The 19,321-nt window shown below is 50.4% G+C and overlaps 1 protein-coding gene across 3 annotated transcripts in view; it reads right to left on the bottom strand.

Moving 5' to 3' along the window:
• Nucleotides 1-8,258: 8,258 nt before the first annotated feature.
• Efl1 (elongation factor like GTPase 1) overlaps nt 8,259-19,321 on the bottom strand; it is a 98,918-nt gene continuing 87,855 nt past the window's right edge. For 2 of the 3 annotated variants that reach the window (XM_074061602.1, XM_074061603.1), the window contains one exon: nt 8,259-12,872. In XM_074061602.1, coding sequence (XP_073917703.1) covers nt 12,684-12,872 — 189 coding nt within the window. In that variant the 3' untranslated portion in view covers nt 8,259-12,683. The remainder of the gene's footprint in view (nt 12,873-19,321) is intronic. The other variant, XM_074061604.1, reaches the window with a different exon arrangement.

Below are 19,321 nucleotides of genomic sequence, written 5' to 3'. Positions count from 1 at the left end.
TACATGTGTTTACAATGACAAGGACGAAGATGCGTGCAAGGGGACAGTGGGTGAAGACCCCCCCACCCCGTTCCTGGGAGACACAGAGCCCCTCAGCTGCCCCACAGCACAGCACTGTCCTCCACCTCCCCAGGTGAGTGTCCTGGGACAGTGATTATCAGTGTGAGACCCTTAGGCTCTTCTCTGCGGCCGCATTCAGGTATCAAATAGCAGTGTTCCCCTTGGAGCCACTGGGTTTCCTCGCTCAGCTCTGGGCTGAGAACCTGCTGGCTCTGAGCCAGCCATCCTTATCCAGTCTTTCTCCAGAACAGCTTTTAACACGTCGTCACCTTGGCTCCAAAGCCTTTCAGTCCTTTCCAAGGTGAAGTCACTTGCCAGGTCCCTTCCCCAGCCCCCTTCCTCAGTCCTCATGACTAGCTTCTAATAGACCAGCATCCAGCTTTGCAAATCCCCAAAGTGTACCTGGGAAGGACCTCTGTGGTCCCTCTGCCCCTCCTGCTCCACCCCAGTCCTATTGCCCATTCTGGGCAAAACCTGGAACAGGCAAGAATCAGAGGGCCTGAAAAACAGGGAGGGAGGCTGTGCAAGCAGGATGTCGGCTCTGGGTGGGACTTGGTCTCCTTTTCCTGGTGCCCCAAATGGTCCTCCCCAAAGCTGGGTATCAGTTTTTATTTTCTTGCTCTGATTCAGAATTCACATAGATGAATCACAAAAGCTATTTCCCATAGCCGTGCTTCCCAGAGGGTTAGCACACCTGGGAACTCACCCAGCAATCTTTATTTCCAAGTCCAGGTGGCCGTGTGTACTTGGGGACTGGGTAGGGAGGGGTGGTGCTAGAGTTTCAATCCGGAATGTCCCCCAAAGGCTCAGGTGTTGAAGACTAGGTCACCAATCTGTAATGCTATTGGGAGGTGGTAGAGCCTTTGGGAGGTGAAGCTTAGTGGTGGAAATTAGGTCATTGGGGTGCTAGAAGAAGTGGGACCTCAGCCACTTCCTCTCTCTTTCTCTACCTCCTGTGCCATGAAGGTGAGCAGCTCCTCTGCCATGTGCTCACCACCACTATGTGCTGTGCCATCACAGGCCCAAAAGCAACAGAGCCAGCTGACAATGGCCCGAAACCATGGGACAAAATAAAGAGTCAAACTCAGGTATTTTGTCACAGTGGCAGAAAGCTGGCTGACACAGGTAGGGTGGGTGAGCTGTGTGGTGGGAAAAGTACCAAAGTGACTCTGCAGAGAGGGAGGACATAGGTGCATGGTAAGCTTTTGGGACAAAGGAAAGGAGTCACCCCCCCCACCTCCCCACACACATACACAAAACAGAGGAGCACAGAAAGGGAAACCCAAACTTACTTTGCTTACATCAAAGTTTCACTTGATGGGTGAATCTTAATTTCTCCACCTTCCGTCCACAGGCTGTCCCAGCCCTCCCCATGTCCTCCTCCTGGCCCCCGACAGGTCCCCAGTCCCCAGAGCTCCCAGGAGACAAGCAAAGGAATTTCCCAGGCCACATTAAGTACACTGCTCCAAACGAGGAGGAAAAGTTAGATGAGACTTTGTGAAGTGGACGCTTACGTCACATTTTTCTTTCTGTCACTTCAAGCACTTGTTTTTGCCCTTGCAGGTGTCATAGGGGCTGGAGTCATTTGAATTCAGTTCGAAGGCTGCTTTTCTGCAAGGGAAAACAACACAACCACCCAGTGAGCAGTCTTGATTTGTCTCAGAACCTGAGCTCAGAGCTCTGTGCAGTCACCTTCCAGAGGTGGTACATCTGGGAAGAGGCAAAACCAGAGCTCCAGTCTCCCACACCCAGTGGTGACACCGGGGCCACCGAGACCACAGCAGCCTCTAAGCAGGACAGCCAGGCTCATCAGAGGCTGGTAAGCTGTGCCTAGCTCACACTGTCCATCGGTAACTGTGTCTCACTCAGTTCAGCTGTAAGAGCTGCAGACCCCACAGACACCCACACAAAACCCTACTGACCAGGACCACCGAGGAAAGTCGAATCTCAGAAGGAGAAGGAGCCAAATGCAGCTCCAGATGGTCCCAGAGCCCCTGGAGGGGACAGCCTGCACAGGTGGCCTTTGGGATGAAGGGAGCCTTCCTAGATCAGCTCTCGTGAGTCCTGGTGTCTGACTGACCCCTGAACGCCCAGTCCATAAACACCTTCCATGTGACTTTTCTCCTCTTCATCAGGACTTTCCACAGACTGTCACGCCTGCCCAGGACCCTCCATCTAATCCACTCTAAGAGGGGACCAGAAGCCACAGATGGGTCCACCTGGCCAAGGGAGAAGGACCAGACCACTGGGAGGCACAGAGGAGAGAAAGCCATGCTAAAGAGCTGGAGCTGGAAATCACCACGCCTGTGGTCCCTGGTGTGGCAGGAGCTGAGCGTGAGCTGGAGGCATGTGTTCTGGTCCATTTGGACCGTGGGGACTGATGGGCTTTGCGTAAAGTTCTGGAGGCTGGCAAGTCCACGGTCAAGGCCCCAGCAGACCCTGTGTCTCACTGTCTGCACCTCTTTCATGACTTTTGCCCCCCGCTGAACCGTCTATTCCAAAAGCACGGCAGTTTTAAATCCTCTCCTGCAGGGTCATTTCAATTGCTCCGTTACCCGATTGTCTGGCCAAATCCCTCCTTGGTGCCCACCTCATGCAAGTCTGAGGAGGCAGGAGACACTGGAGACAGGAAGCCCAACCCCGTCTGTCCACTCACAGCCAAGTCCAGAGCTCACCCACATTGGGTGCTTCTGACCTGGTCTCCCAGGTCTGATGGCCACCCGCCACTGAGGTCAGCACAGACCTTGGGTATCACGAGGCAGCTGAGGTTAAGCTCCTGTGCTGTCGAGGGGCAAATACCCCATCTGGAGAACTCACAGAAAACTATTTCAACCTTCCTGGCCAACTGATGCCACCATTGCCAACGTGCTTGTGTACTCTTGTAGGGGGTTCTTTAGGACTTTTCCTGAGCGTAAATCCATAGAACTGGACTTGACAGCTAAAGAAGATACCTGTTTTTAAGGCCACGAACGGGCCCTCCCCAAAAGCTTTGTTCACAATTCTACCCGCCACGTGTTCGCTCGCCGTCTGTCTCTCCACAGCCCTCTGAATAGGGGTTCCTCATTTTCAAATCCTTCTGTTACTTCTGTGTTTTTTACTTAGAAAACTTGACTTTTTTTTTCATATATTTGAGTCATTTATGTAACTTGTCTTCCTTGGTTTGCTATTCATACCCTTTGCTAATTTTTTTCCTTCTGGTGAGCGTTTATCTTCCATTCTAATACGTAGCTCTCATTGTCATTTTGTACAAAAACATTTTTAATTTCAGCTTTGAACTTTTTCTTGGTGGAAGAATCCTGTGTTTTGTGTTGCTTCCATTTCCAAACAGCTTTTCTCATCTGTCTGGAATTCCTGTCGTGTTAGGTCTTCTGGCTGAAGAGCAGGACCTGGAAGAAGATGGTTTGGGGTTAGGAGCACAGGGTTGGAGGCCTGGGGGTGACTCTGCCAGGTGACTGGGTGTGTGTGTCGGGGGGTCTCCTACATTGCATAGACGCTCTGGTGGTCGTCATAATGAAATTCATTTAAAAACTGCAAAACGGGGATGGTAGAAAGATCAAGAGAAAGGGTGAATGTGGTGAAAGTACATCAAATGGGTGTATGGAAATACCACAATGAGGCCCCCGCTTTGTACAATTAATATATGCTAATAAAACTTAGGGTGGTATGAAGATGGAGTGGTGTGCAGTCAGCCCTCTGGCTACAGCGTCTTCCCAGTGTCACCTTGGGTCCTGGGAAGCATATTCACAGGTTCTGGCTTAGAAGTCCTGTACCTCAGGGACAGGAAAGGCGGCCATGCAAAGGAGAGAGGGTGTGGGGACGAGGTGTGCATGTGCAGAGGAGGCCAGCTCTGCAGCACCTCACACTGGCCTCCCTTAGTGACTCCTAGGGTTCCTTTCGGGATAGCGCAGTGCTCCCAGCTGTCCGGGATGGCTCTGGGGTGTCGCACCTGTGTCACTGTGTAGAGCTGACACTGTAATTCTTCACCTGTGTCACCGTATGAGAACAGACACTGCACCTCACCTGTGTCACTGCGTACACCAGACACTGCACTCCTTGTCCCCAATGATGATAAAACACGGCACCTGTTTGCAACCTGCCTTTCCCACTCCTTTACTTGACGTTCAGTTGGGACAAGGAGAGAATGACAGAGGCAGGACGGTTTGGGTGAAGAGAGAAGTTTGGAGAGGAGGAAGAGGGACTCCCTCTTACTCCAGTCTTGGCTTTTCTCCTGGTGTCAGTGACTCTTGATGTCCTATGATGTGACTTTATCATATCTCAACCATGACAAATCATGTAAACATCAGTTCATCCATCCATGGCATTTTGTCACACCTCAGTCACCTGGCAGTCACAGGAGGGGCTGTGGTCTTAGGGCTCTGGGCACCCCAAGAGTGGCCTAGTTAGGGGAACAGAGGCAAGATCTCGTCCCCTAAAAAGTGTGTCACTGGCTGACAGCTCTTTACAGTGGTGACTGTAAGGACAACAGTGAAGAGATGAGAGTGGAAGTGGGCAAAGCAGATGAGCCAGTGGAGGAGGAGGGTGGAGGGCGGGTGGAACCTCTTTAAATCTATCTCCTCCTGCCCGAGCCAGGCCCAGTTCCTGCCTGGTTCCCTCCCTGCCATCAGAGCTTCTGAATCTGCTGCTCTCAGGAGTAGTGTCACCTGGACAAATGGACTGCCTATGTAAGTTCCTGAAAGAAGGTCCTGTCCAGACAGGTCCATACTCAACTTCTAATGAGCTGTCGGTTAGGTTGTTGACTGACTGCTGGGTCATGGTCCACCCGTGAGCAGCGGTCAGCTAAGCATGGACAATTATGTAGACACTGTCACCCGTGCTCTATGCCAGGATTGCCGCCTTGGGGCAGCAGCTGAATGGGAGTATTTGAGGGTGGAGATATTTTTTTTGGTGCAACCAAGGCGGGGGGCCCACGTTGACAGGACAGCCCCTCAGCAAGAGTCCCTGGCTCCAAATGTCCATGGTGCTGAGGGTCGGAAAGCCTGCCCACGGCAAGCTCCTTGGTCGTCCACCACTCATCTCCAGTCTCTGCCTCCAGCCACACTCTCACATGCTCAAACATGCATACATACACACGTGCATGCCTACACACATGTACACACGCATAAACACACATCACTCATCACCTCCAACAGTACAACCCGAATTCTCCACTGTGCGCCCTGCCCCCGCCCCCGCCCTCCAGTTTTGTTTCTCTTCTCCCTGATCTGCTCCTCCAACCCCAGACCCTCCCGCCCGAGTGCCACAGTCAGCATCACCTGCAGGACTGCGAATGCTTGGCCCCGGCTCCACCCCATCCTCCTGGTTCAGTGGACCCGGGCTGGGCCACCCCCAGACCTTAGAGCCAATGTCCCCAGACCCTCTGCCTAGGAGGCCCTTGCTCTTGGTTCTGACCGAGTTCTAACTTCACTAGCCAGCTCAAATGTCACCTCCTCACCAGGCTGTCACTGATGTGCAAGTGGGAAAAGCCACCCGTGCCACCGCCCTCCCTCCGCACTGCATGCCTCACCCTGGCCATGTCTTCCCTTGTCCTGTGGACAGTTACGTAAACCAGGCCCTCCGGGTCAGGCACACTCAAAAGGGCTTAGTAACAGGAGCGGTTTACAGTGGTGTGGGCAGGATGAGGACAGTAAAAGGATGGTGAAGCTCCAGGAGCTTGTAATTGTCACAGTCACTATTAGCCGAGGGCGAGGGACCAGAGGAGGGTCACCTGCTAGGAGCTGTGGCCGTGGGAAGAGTTGCAGACACAGGCAGGGGACGATCTTGCAGGCGGGAGGCTGTGGGAGTAAACACCTCCTCCCTCCCCCTGTCCTAATATCCTGCTAGTGGCTCCCCCTGGCCGAGCCCAGCAAACAGAAAGGATATGTTCATGCATTTATCCAGGTCAGCCTCCCCAGGCAGCAAGATGGTCCACAGGCACAGAGAGGCCAGTGGGGCAAACAGGAACACCAGCATGCCCTCTCTCCCTGCAGAGACCCAGAGCACAGAATTGACGTCACAATTGTCCCCAATCCACCACAAGCCCACGGCCTTCTATGACGTCGTAGGTCAGAGATAAACTTTTGGCAAGTTCGTGGATAGCTGGTGTGCACGCCCGGTGATGGTCCTCAGACGTTTTATGGAGTTCAGTTCCTCGGAATACAGAGAACGTTCACACGACACACCACAGGAACACGTGGCCCGTCCCGTGGCACGGCTGGGGACCAGCCCTTCCTACTGCCCGGCTCCATCACGGCTTCTCCCTTGCGTATTGCATTATCCATGAAAAGAAAGAACATGAGTGAAGGATTTATCAGACCCATGGCGGGGGAGCAGTTTTCTAAGATTTCAAGTATCTAGGAAAACACAGAAGAAAGGAGTGAAGGGCAGAGACACCTACGCTTTATGAGAACAGAAGTCACAGGAATCAGAGGGGAAGTGGACTGCGGCTTGTGCTTAAGTCCATGCAAGTCTTGTAACTATGCAAGAAAACCAGCTCAAGCTGGAGAGAAAAGCAGTGCAGGGCTCTTCTGGCTTAGCACTGCTGAGGACTTCTGGGTTTTGGGGTCTGGGGACTGAGCTCAGGGAATCGGCATGCTAGCGAGTGCTCTACCACTTGAGTCTTATCTGCCCTCCCAGAAGGCTTGCTCACCTGTCCTGGCGTGGCTGTTACCAGGGGCGACAGGGGCTGACTTCCAAGTGTTGAGGGTGGAGGGAGGTGGCAGGTATGGAGAGCAGCTGGAGAGCTCCTCCTCTGCCTTGACTTTGGAGGCAAAAGCACGTTGACTCCCCCGACATCTCTATGCTCAACGCCACCTCTGTTTCAGTTTGAGGCCCACCCCTGTCACTTCCACACGGCTGAGTCTCAAGTCAGTCGCATGAATGCTCATCCTGTAAACACTGACCCCGCCTCAGAGTTCCAAATGAAGCAACATGCATGAAGAGTCATGTTTATCACGTAGTATTGATCAAGCCAAGCATGGGAAACGAACTTGAGTCAGACATATAACCAGGGCTGGATAAACACCGCACCTCTTCCCCTTTCCTTATCTTTCTGTCCAGCCAGCTAGGGAAAAGCCACCTGTTTGGTCATCATATATGTTAAGGCCCACCTTGATTGGGACTTCAACCTCTCTCGAATTTGTCTGATTGAGAGAGTCAGAGTCAGACTATGCCTACAACTGTACCCAACTGGGGCTGGGCAGCAGGGCAGGCTCCACCAGAGGGAGGTAGAGAGCCAGGAGCCTTGGGCACAGCTGGAACTGGGCCCACACAGGTGAATCCCCAGCAGGAGGGAGGCCCAGGTGACACAGAGATGCAGGGAGGCTCTTCCAGGTTCAGTCACTACAGGCTGAAGATTCGGGGATGTGGGCTGCTGTCACACAGCAAGGGACACAGAGGCAAAGACCTAGGTGAGGGTGAGCCTCGAAGTGCAGAGGTTGCGTGGTCTGGAATCCTCTAATACAGGGAGCACAGCAATTACTGGTACTGACTGACCGTGCAGATGCAGTAAGGAGGTGATTTGCAGGGCAATGTCTACTGCCTAGACTAGAGGCCGCGTGGTGTCCAGTGTGCAGCTGACTCTGGCCGTAAAGTTTCTTCTAGAACGTAGAGAAGATGGACCAGGGGGCAGGCACTGTGTACGAGGGACTCTTCCAGCCAGGAAGAGGGAGAGGAAAGCTTGCTGTTTCCTCTGATGGAAAGGGAGAGAGAGGAGAAGAACTCGTGTCATGGCTTCCAGCCCAAATCCCAGGATGTGGTAGGTGGGAGTTAAGAGGGTGAGTAAGGTTGGGTAAGGTGACTCAAACCTGTAATTTCAGCTACGTGAATATCAGAGGATGGAGATTCAAAGCCACCCTGGGTAACAAGTTATGCAGATCCTACCTCAACCGACAAGCTGTGCATGGTGCACGTGTCTGCAATCCCAGCTATGGTGGGGCCGTAGGTAGGAGGATTGCAGCTTGAGGCCAGCCCCAGGCAAAAACAGAAGGAAGACCCTACCTGAAAAATAAGTAAAGCAAAAAGGGCTGGGGGGCCTGGCTGGTGCAGGACCATGTTAGTATTTTAATCTTACACAATTATTTTTTTCTGATTATCAAGGTAATACAGCCTGGTTGTATAAAAAGTAAAACCATAAAAACCCAAAATATAGAAAGAAAAAGTGCAGTTATTAAATCGCAGAGAAGAAAAATTCAATGCATCTGTGAAGGTCTTCCGATTTTTCCTCGGCATTTATTAACAACATATGCATGTACGTCCCTAATCAAAGTGAATTTAACAAATACAGTTTTGCAGCTTGGCTTCTTACAGTCAGACACATCTTGGCATTCCAAGTCACCAAGTGAAGATCTTCTCCAGTCTTTCACAGGAGCGTCGGGGGTCTCTGTTCAGATGTTCCATGGTTGGTTTTAGAACACCAGCATCCTCCGTCTGGGATCCTTGCAGACACAGTCTTGCAGGAGATCTCAGTGCCTGTGACCATTTCTGCAGGAGAGGCGACTGGGAAGACTGAGTGACTGCTAGGTCAGTGTGTGTGCTTCCTACAACATGACACCTCTCGCAGAGTCAGGCATGGCCTCCTCAAGTCACTTGACTGGTCAAGTCCACAGCTGCTGGGGTCTAGCTCCTCCAGCTACCCCGAAGTCATGTCTAGCTACAGATTCACACCCTGATGGACCCCCACGCTCAAGGGTGGCTTAACGAATGCCACCAGCGTCGGATAAAACATAATGACAGTGGGTGTCCTTGGCAGCTGCCATGGATACAGCAAGGAGTCAGATTCAGACTCGGGTTGAGCTGTTTAGCACTGGTGCCAAAACCCTCAATGTGCTAGGCAGGCACTTTACCCCTTGAGCCACTCCATCAGCCCTGTTTTGTGATGAGTTTTTTTCAAGATAGGGTCTTAGGAACTACTTGCCTGGGCTGGCTTTGAACTACGATCCTCCTGATCTCTGCCTCCCAAGTAGCTAGGATTACAGGTGTAAGCCATGGTGCCTGGCTCCTCAACATACTTTTCGTTTGGAAATCAAGACTCTCCGTCATATATCGCTGTGTGAGACCCCCCTCACCTGCAGCCCTCTGAAGTATCCAGGAGTGGGAGGAATCAGCTGAGGGCGTCAGCTCAATCGTCCCGCGGGGCTGGTAAACTCAGGTTGCTGGAAGGATCCGCACACATCTCTTACAGACACCCACTTTTTCTAGGAAGGGAAGCTGGGGTACCATGGAGTCGCAGCCTGAGGACACTTCTGCCTTCTTCAGAGACCAGTGGTCAGAGAGCCCTGCTTTCTCTGTGTCAAACTCCATTCTACATGCTGCCATCTATTTATTCTGAAGGACTAAGGCATGATGGAGGTAATTAAAAAAAAAATTACCCAAAAGCCTCTGAAAAGGCCAAATGAATTCACCTCTCATTGACACGGCAAAAGTGAAGTTGTTTTAATAAAAGACGACGCCTGTGGAAAGTGGTATACAAAAGGAAGTGAGCGCTCTCGATGATCACGTGATACTCAGACCAGACATGCCTCCCAGCGCTCACCTCTCCAGTCCTGATAGAGCGAGTCCTGAAAAAGTGAGGCAGACAGAGAGGAAAGAAAGGGGAAACACAACCAGACACAGGTCATTCCTTTCGGTTTTTCTTTTCGAATTAGGGCAAATAAAAAGAGAAAATCTAAATCTGGTGCTCAAATAGCCTTTGCAGTCTGATCCAATCCTTTCTCCTGAAGAGTACGTTTGTCAGTGTCCCAGATCGGAGCGGTGACAGACTCACTGTCCTTCCCTTTGTCCATACTGGGCTTGAGAGGCGACGTGTCTGCCATCATCTGTCCAGAATGGACACTGTGTGGACGCTCCTTTCAAATTCCATCATTTTTGTTATTTGTTGTCCTTCACCTTTCATCTGACAATCCCGCACATCTGTAAGACTTAAGAATTTATCTAGGGTGAAGTGGAGAAAACCACCCCAACGATGTTTGCAAAATTTTACTTGCCAGTAACGACTGTAATTATCGTCACTTAAAGATGAAGAGAGTGCACGCCATCTGAAGTCACAAGCAAATAAACATCTTGAAGAGGGGAATGTGCAAGATATTTGAATGAGGTGTGTGGGTCAGAACCACCACTTCTTAGAACCACCACTTCTTAGACCTCCGAAGCAGCTCTGAGAAGCCTGATTGTCAAGCTCTCAGATGAAGTGGTCCGGGGACCTCACTTTGAGGACTACATGTCCTCTCTGCTAAACGTGGCATCTTAGGAGCCTGGAATGGTACCTGGGAGACCTCATTCTCGATGTGCTACCTGCCTAGTCCCAGACCCGTCCTGGCACTTCCCCTAAGGACTTGCTGAGTGTCTCCTGTGCACAAGCCACTGTCCTTATCAGAACGTGCCAGGTGCCATGGAGATACCCGTGGCATATGGACTTCAGAAGGAGAAGCTTGAGTTTGGGTAGCCACAAGGAGGGTGACCTTCTAATGGAGGTGGGACTGGAGACAGAGCAAGGGTATGGGGTCACAGGGAACCACTGCCCATTTAGGAGAAGGGCAGTGTGACCAGTTGTATCAGTCAGGACTCTTCATTGCTTGTGACTGAAACTCGACTCAGGTGGATTTAAGCAAACGAGGGGGATCGTACTGCATTTGTACCTGCAAAGTCCAGGTGTAAGGCACAGTTTCAGATGTTCAAAACAATGCTATCAGAAATGGCTCTCTCCTGATGTCTCGGCTCTGCTTTCCTGAGCTGGGGTGATTCTCAGGTAGCACCCAGCCATGTGACAAAGCCATGTGGCCACAGCAGCCTGGTTTTCTTTCTCACTAGCATGGCAACCCTAGTGAGAAATACCTGCCTCCTTCTCAGAAGCCCTGCGGTGGGCACTCAGTGGACTATCTTGAGTCCTGTGTCCAGTCCAGTGAGGCCGAGGGACATAACTAAATTAAATGTATAAAGCTGGGCCACAGAATGTGTGGTGACCAGACCTACTCAAACTGCTGGGCCACGTACAGCTGAGGCAACTTAAAACAGAAGCAGCACCTGTATCCCCCTCTGGATACTGAGCAGGAGTAAACTGAACGTTAGAGACAGGATTACTTCAACCTTAGGATCTGGAAGGTGTCAGAGGGTCCCAGTGTAGCAGAACCTTCATCCTGCCCCACCCCCCAGGTCCTCTGCCAGTGGTGCTGGACCACCTGGCTTCCATCTCCATGGCCGTCTCCTCGACCACGGTTGCTCTGCTCCACCTCCACAGAGGCAGGGATCCTCTCTTGGGAGTTCTGGGAGGTAAGGTGGGCACCAGCAAGAAGGGAGGCCCTCCAGCCATCTCGGATGCACCTGTCATCAGTGTCCAGCCTGGCCAGGCAGGGTCAGCTTGGCTGCTGCACAGATTACCTCCCCTCTGCCTTGAAGCTACTGTCACGTTCCTGGAAGGTGCTGGTCCTTCCCTATCCTTCGTGGGTGCTGCTGTGCCCTCACTGGCCAGAGCAGGGCCCTTCTCTGTTCCCAGGGGCCCAGCTCTGCCACGGGACTGAGCTCCAGTGCTTGCTGCCTCTCCTCAGCTGCTTTCTTGGGCCTCTTGCTCTTGGGATGGGAGGCAGGGGCCATAGTGACATTTCCTAGCATATTTGGTGTCTGAGAATGTTATTTACAAATGCTCTAAGTCCATGTGCCAGCTTTGCTGTCCAAGTGTCTAAGTGACTCTCCTGAGCTCACGTCGTAACCCGCTGAAGTCAGCACGGTGAGTTTTCTAGGCAACTCTTCCTTCCCCCATTGTCTCGGTCAACTGGACCAGAAACGCCAAGGCTCTAGACACTGAAGATAAAATGCTCATAGCTACCGTTAAGAAAAACCTGGTTGTTAATAAAACCCATTAAAAGCATTTCGGTAACAAAGTCTTGTCTGATAACTTTATGTTATGAAAAGGTACCCTTTCTTTAAGTGTCTATAAAATTATCATGCAACGTGAAAAATTACATCTATTTTTGATCCTTAAATAGGATCACCCCAAATAACGCCACTGTGATGATTCAGGAAAAATATTTACAACAACGGACATTAGCTGGTTAAGAGGAACAGCAGAGAAAATGACAGGTGTGCCCCCTTTCTGTGTCTAACGAGAGTCCATGGCGTGGCTGTCACCAACCTGTTTAACAGGGGAGGTGCGTTCGAGGGCATGGAAGCCACAGCAGAGCTCTAAAGCTGACCGTTGACACATCAGTGACGTGGACTGACTCCCAAGTGTGTGGTGTCCCCAAATGATGCTAAACGCTGTGATTCAACAATTGAATCAGAATTTCATGTTATGGGGGGAACGCACCAGCGGTGGGTGACTGGCAGAGGAGTGGCGCTCGGTGAACGGGATGCCTCTACCATGGGTTCTGGGCACCATGTTACCAGCACCAGACGGGTCACCTGACTCTGGCCCCATCTTACCTCTGGGGTGGTCACAGTACGCCTGTGACTCACCGTGACAATACTTAGACAACTTCTTGCCTTGAGTCCGAATCAACTAAAAAAAACACTTTGAAAATGTGTTCTCTGACAATCTCCTTAAAATATTTGCATGGATCAACTTTATTGAAATGAGTTATGGAGGTCATGCGGCAAAGGCCCATCATGGAGAAAAGGCCCGTTTACCGGCCCGGCTACTTGTTCCTGCCGAGTGTCCTCTGCTTTTCTGCGTGCTCTACAATCTTCTCCTCCACACTAAGCCCCTTGCGCTTCCGCACAGCATTCATGTACTTGCGGGCCTGGTTCTCGGAGTCGGCCTTCTCCCCGAAGTGCAGGTACTCCTCCTCCGTGGTGGGCACCCAGAAGGGGTCACTGGGGATGACCTGTGACAGAGGGGACGGGTGCGCCAGGTTAGGTAGACATGCTTAGACGTCACCACCAAACTGCTCAATCACAGTCTTAGCTGATGAAAACGTTGAGCAGTAAACAGCTTATCTTGCCATGAATGGCGATAAACAAGCATGAAGAGTCCTTGGGCCATGGACCCGTGAAGGCAGTCAACACACTGTGACATCTGTGTCACCCTGTGCTCCTACAGAGCCAGCTCAGAACACCAGGTGGGAAAGAAAACCACTAATTCTTAATAAAAACAACAAAGAGCTATCCTTTTTGCTAAGGGTTATCTGTGTGTTAGAGTCCTCATCAATTTTGCCTCTGTTACCAACAAAAAACAAAATAGGAGGTCTGAGTTTTTGCCCTAAAATTTGATGGTGTGCCCGGGTGAGCTGACCCAGGTGGACCACACATCCTGCCCCAGCCAGAGGCAGACCCAAGCCGCCCCGCTTCCTCTCGCCGCTGGTCTTGTGACCGTTCACACCTAGCTAGGCAGTGAAGCCTAGCAGAAGGCGGTTTCCCTCTGACGTGACTCTCCAAGGGGAAGGGAGGACAAAGAGCAAAGGAAAACAAAGGGGAAATGAGTCTAGGATGCCGGAAGCCAGGCAACAAGGTCCAGGGGGTGGTGGACTTGGACCTGGACCTTCCTGAGCTGCATGTCCGGGGGACTGAGTTCTGGGCTAGGGCAGGGGCCGCATGTGCTGAAGGCTCTCTTCTTCAGTATGAAGGAGTGCCGCGCCCAACGCCTTCCTTCAAGGGGACTAGAAACCTACCAATGAAAATAAACCCCTGCAGTGCTGCATGCGGGGTACACGCCTGTAACTCATCTCAACAAATAAGCTGGGTGTGGTGGCATACACTTGTCACCCAGCTACGCAGGAAGCAAAAATAGGAGGCTCCCGGTCCAGGCCAGCCCAGGCAATAACGCAACGTCCAACTAAAAATATCTAAAGCAAAAAGGGGGCTGGGGGCAGGCTCCAGTGGTACAGCCTAGCAAACACGAGTCCTGAGCTGAAATTCCAGGACCACTAAAAAAAAAGAAAAAGAAGCTCAGTAGGCAGATTACACAGAAGACTGCTGAAAACAGAAAAGGTGAACAGATAAGACTTGATTTCCAGAATACATAAAGAACTCTCTTATAAGTCAATAAAAAGGCACAAGAAACCTTAACAATCCAATAAAAAACTAGCCAAAGACTCGGCTAGCCGTTTCTCCAAAGAAGACATGCGAGTGACCAACAAACACCTGAGGAGGTCCTGCACCTGAAGTCACTTGGGGACTGCAAGCCGGACCGCCATGAGATTCCACTTCACACCTACGGGCACAGCCTTAACACAGACAACCCTGAGAAAAGGGAAAGCAGACATGAGGAGGACGGGGAGAAACCGGGAGCCCCGCACATGGCTGTTGAAGACATTTGGGCGGCTCTGTCGAAAGTCAAACATAAAACCACCTCATGACCCTACAAAGACTCACAGGTCTACACCCCAAGGAACTGAAAACAAGTTCACGGCAGCCCAAAGGTGGGGAATCCTGAATGCCTACAAATGCACGAGTGGATGCATGACATACCATGTGGGGTATCACACAATGGGGTATTACACAGTCCTAAAAAGGAATGAAGAGCTGAAACATGCACCTCCATACCAAGTGAGTCAGACAGAAAAGGCCACACACCACCTGAATCCATGTGTGCGGAATGTCAGAACAGACAGATCCACGGAGGACCAGGGGAGGCGGAGGGGGAGACACTGCCTATTGCGTAAGAGTCTGGCCCGAGTGATGGACATTTTGGAGGCGGTGGCTGCCCAGCACTGTACATGGACTAAACACAAAAGGACAGTTTAAAGTGGGCTACTTAATAAATTACTTTTTTTTTTTTAAAAAGAGAATACAGAAAAACAGAGTTAAGCAATACAAAAGTCAAAAGCCCTAAAATGTGTGTGCAGAATTTCTTTAGTAGAAGTTCTACCACCAGAAACAGCTCTAATAAATAGGAAAAGGGAGACGGGAGTCAAGTGGGAGTGACCATGAAGTAAGGACCCCGCAGCAGGGGCCTCCCAGGAAGGACTGTGCCCAACCTCCAAATGCACACCTCACGGCTTACTGATCTAAAAGCTGTCCTAGGTACTTTTTTTGTGGATGTGGTGAAAATGATAGCGAAGTTTATCACCGTGCACTTTCAGCAGACTGAAAGCAGGTCGTCTCCAGAGTGAAAACCACATGGCCTGCCCTGGCAGGCCTCTGCCTCTGCCTGCACACCCACTCCATCACTAACAGGCTTGTGGCCTTCGTGAGTTAACAGCCTCCGAGGTTTACCCCTGACCAATCTTCTGGAGCGAGACTGATGAGACCTTTGCACATGGCTCTGTTTTAATTTTCAGGCTGAGCCTGAGGTGTGGGGAGGTGCACACTCGCCCAGCCTGGCTGAGCACAAATTCACCTTCCTTTGACCTCTCTGACAGGGTCCTGAGTTTCTTCTGTGGCCTTGAACCTTAGCTGTGGCTTTGCTGGAGGAAGACACAAATGACTATTTCTCTTTGAGGGTAGCACCTCAGTAAATGCTTGATAAGTTATACACTGTCAGGATAAACTGCTGATACCTGCCTTGAGTACACAAAACTCAGCTTATTATAAGAAGCAGGTATTTTGCCGAGTGTGGTGGTGCTCAGCGATAATCCCAGCAAGCAGGAGGCCCTCAAGTTCAAAGCCAGCCTGGGTTACATAAGGAGACCCTGTAGAATGTAAGCCTCTTAGGAAACCAACGAGGTGCCAGGGTAGAGGGTGGCCCTGGATCTCCAGATGCTGCCAGCACTAGGCATGGGTGTGGAGGTGCTGAGGGACCAGGGTGGGACCAAGAGGCAGTGTCACACTGGTTGGCACCGCTGTCCTGAGCTAGTGGTCCCAGCAGACAAGCCATGTCATGCAAAGCCCACAGAGGATCAAGGGTACCTTGTGGAGGCCAGGTTCCCCTTGCCTGCTTCCCATGGGGTCACAGATGCCCTCTCCTTACAGAGGGATGGGGACAAAGTCAGGGGACTGAACACTACCTGAGTAGTCAGTCACAAAGACTGTCTACCCTGGAAGGATGTGTGATGTCATAGTTTGTTTATTTGTTTTTGTTTTGAGACAGGGTCTCGCTATGTACCCCAGGCTGACCTCAGACTTGGGATCCTCCTGCCTCAGCCTCCCGAGTGCCAGGATCAATGGTGTGTGACATGCACAAGTGTTAAGCTTGTTCCTGGAGCCTCCCCTAACTGACTGGAACATAAACCCAAAATAGAATGTAAAGAAGATACATGGTCTTAGCAGGTCTGAGTTATAGTACTGAATAAATTTTAAATCCTATTGGTTTATTTTTAAAAAGCAACAAATTATATAGAGAGAAATAAATGGGGAGCTAGGTGAGATGCAGTCTGCCAATTTAAAGCCAGAGTCATTGTTTCAAAAACAGAAGACCTGGAAGTTGTGACAGGGGCCCACTTTTGCTGGGACCCCACCAGACATCTGGGGTTGGCCGGGTTTGTTTCGTAAAAGTGCCTAGGACTAAAGTTTGCACTCACGGACGTCTGCCCTGGGGGCCCCTTTGGCAACTCAGCACTCAGGCTCAGCTGCCCAGGCTGCGTGTGTCTAAACCAGGACCTGCTTTCATCACATCACTCCCACACCTGTGGACACCCTGAAGCCACTTGCCTCAGCGTGTCCAAGGAGCTCCAAGAACAGAGCAGGCTCCACTTGGCCACAGAGCAGAACTTGTCACCAGACTAGAGGAAGAGGTGCCTCTTCTTCACCAGCTCACCCAGAAATCACCTGCCCAGTGCAAGAATGTGCTTTATACAAGTCAACAGTCTCAAGTGGACACCACCCTCTAACTCATGGGAAGAGCCCAGGGCAGCCAATAGACCCCAAACCCAGAAGGAAAAGGCGTCGGGAGCTCTCTCAGGTTTTGCCAGTTTCCCTACAATGATGGCCGGCAGGGAGGAAATGCTAGTCCTCTCCAGGGCTCTCCTGGGTCACTTGTTCCCCACGTGGCATCAGTGTCCCCCTCCCCCAGAGCGATGGCAGAATTACAAGGAGAATCTAGGAGTTATGCTGACACATAGCGGCAGCACTGCTTGGTAATATTTTTCTTTCTGTGCCCGGTTTAAGCTCCTTTTCTTCCTTTTTCACAGAAGGGTAGTAAAACTTAGAGAAATTATGAGATTGCTGACTTCAAAGGTTTCCTCATGGAAAATGCCTATAATTTTATTTTCTCTATTTTTTTGAAGCACTTTCTCTCAAAAGCTCTTGATTGTAAATTATACGGTGTGGTAGAATACGAACGAAAAAAAAATGTCTTGGAGTGAGAAGCCAGAGCTCAACAACTGTGTTACTTCTAAACCTAACTATGGGGGAAACCAAGACAGCCAAGAAATACCAGATCAATTACATCTAATTATGACATAGTTTTAAAGACTTTCAAAGATGTGGAGCTTTTGGAAGCTGGGCCATGACAGGTGGCAGGAAGATGACAGAGGATGGTGCAAAACTTTTCTTGACAATATTTCCCCTAAAATTATTTATTAAGAGGTTGATTTCTTAATAACAAGCAGTAGCCAAGCCAGAAACTAATGTTTTAAAAACTACTAGTGTGTAAAATCCATTTTCAGTTTTTTCTTAATTCTGAGAGATAAAGGAGCTCAAAACCCAGCCTGGCTCTCCTGTAGAACTACTCCAGGTAAACCCCACATTTTTACACTGTGTCCATCAACAGCCCTTCTCCCGCTTCTCTGGAAGTTGGGCCTGCAGCCCTGCTCAGGAAGCATGGGCACACACTACAGCCAGACAGCACATTGAGGCTTTGCAGATAGTCTCTGTCCCAACTACTTCACTCTGCTTGAAAAGAGATGGCATGGCTGTTTTCCATGAAAACTGTATTTCCCAAAACCAGAAATGGACCTATGGCTTGATGACTCTGACCTAGTTAAGACTACAACTCTCAGCCCCCCTGTGAGGTAGGGCCTCACAGACATGGTCACCTGACTGTGCTCCCTGGGATCCAGATGTGACGGGTGGCCCACCAGTGGGAGCCAAGTGCAGAGAAGGGCAGGGCAGTTGATCAGGATGCAGCTGGTCTGTCACCCTGGGCCACATGCCAGACTCAAATGAAGAAAAACTTTTGACTTACAGATTTTAAAAAATGTGCTTGAGCAAATCACATTCAAGGATAAAACTTACTGTAAAATGATGAGTATTTAAAACAGAAGATAGAATATCTGAGCTCAAATGTACCATTCTTCTAAGAGTGGTACCACTACAGGATGTCTGTCTAGGGTCTGTATTTACATTCCATACCCAGCAACCTCTCTGTTCGGACAGAACACACTGTGCCCAGTGTTGGTCAAGGCTGCCCACAAGATGGACAGCTCTAAGATATCCTCTCTAAGACATTTAGGAGCCTGGGTTCTAGAACAGTTTTCAGCAAAGGTAGCAGCAGACAGAAATTTCTTAGAAAAATCACTGTTATGGAATGTTCTAACCAAACATTCCATAACATAATCAGAATGTCAACACTGGTTCTACCAAGCATGAAGAATGGGGCTTGAAGGGGCTGGCAGAATGGCTCAAGTGGAAGAGCGTCTGCATAGCAAGCATGAGGCCCTGAGTTCAAACCCCAGCACCACCAAAATAAATAAATAACCTTGCTTTAGGAATAGCAGACACAGTTAGGTACTTTGGACTTCACTTGCATCAATTTAGTTAATATGAATTAATATCAGATTAGCCTTGTCTGAAGCCTGCTTTTCCAACATGTCATCCTTCTTTGCCGATTCACTTGGTTATAAGTTCCATTTTAAAAGAAAGTTCTTCCTCAATTATTTTCCCTCTCCACCAGTCACGTACACTTAAGCTCTTTGTTTAAAGTGTTCCCACAGATGTGATCTTACACTGACTCTATGGACCCCACGCATCCCTTAGTCGGGGATCTGGGCCCGGTCTATACTGTGAATGGGAAGACGTGGGGTGGGAGAAAAAAAGCAAGCAAACAAACAAACCGAGTCATGGGTGGTGAGACCACACCGTAGAGCGCAAGCAGACGTGACTATGTTGTGGACCTGGGACACACACACTAGAACCTTCCCACCAGCAAAGGTGACCGACCACAGGACCTGGGTCAGATGTCTGACATACTTCTCTGTAGGGGTTGAGGCGTCCAGTGTTTGTCAGAGTGAGTGTCAAAGAGTTAACACCTGAAACCAGGGTGATCAGGTCTCAAAACCACTGCTTCTCCTGCTCACTCACAAAGTGAGCGTGAACAGTGACAGCAAAACCATTTTCCTAACCATTTTGGTTTACAATTCTGTCTCCACCTTGGTGCTTCCTGCCCAGCCTGTATTCTCCCTGGCTGCCTTCTTTTGCTGCTCTCTCCGACAGGGCGCCCTTCTTCTTAGCTGGTTAA

Source organism: Castor canadensis, chromosome 19 (assembly GCF_047511655.1).
Source record: "Castor canadensis chromosome 19, mCasCan1.hap1v2, whole genome shotgun sequence".
In the NCBI taxonomy this organism is placed as follows: Eukaryota; Metazoa; Chordata; class Mammalia; order Rodentia; family Castoridae; genus Castor; species Castor canadensis.
The sequence above is the reverse complement of the archived record's forward strand: the minus strand, read 5'-3'. Positions and strand labels throughout refer to the sequence as shown.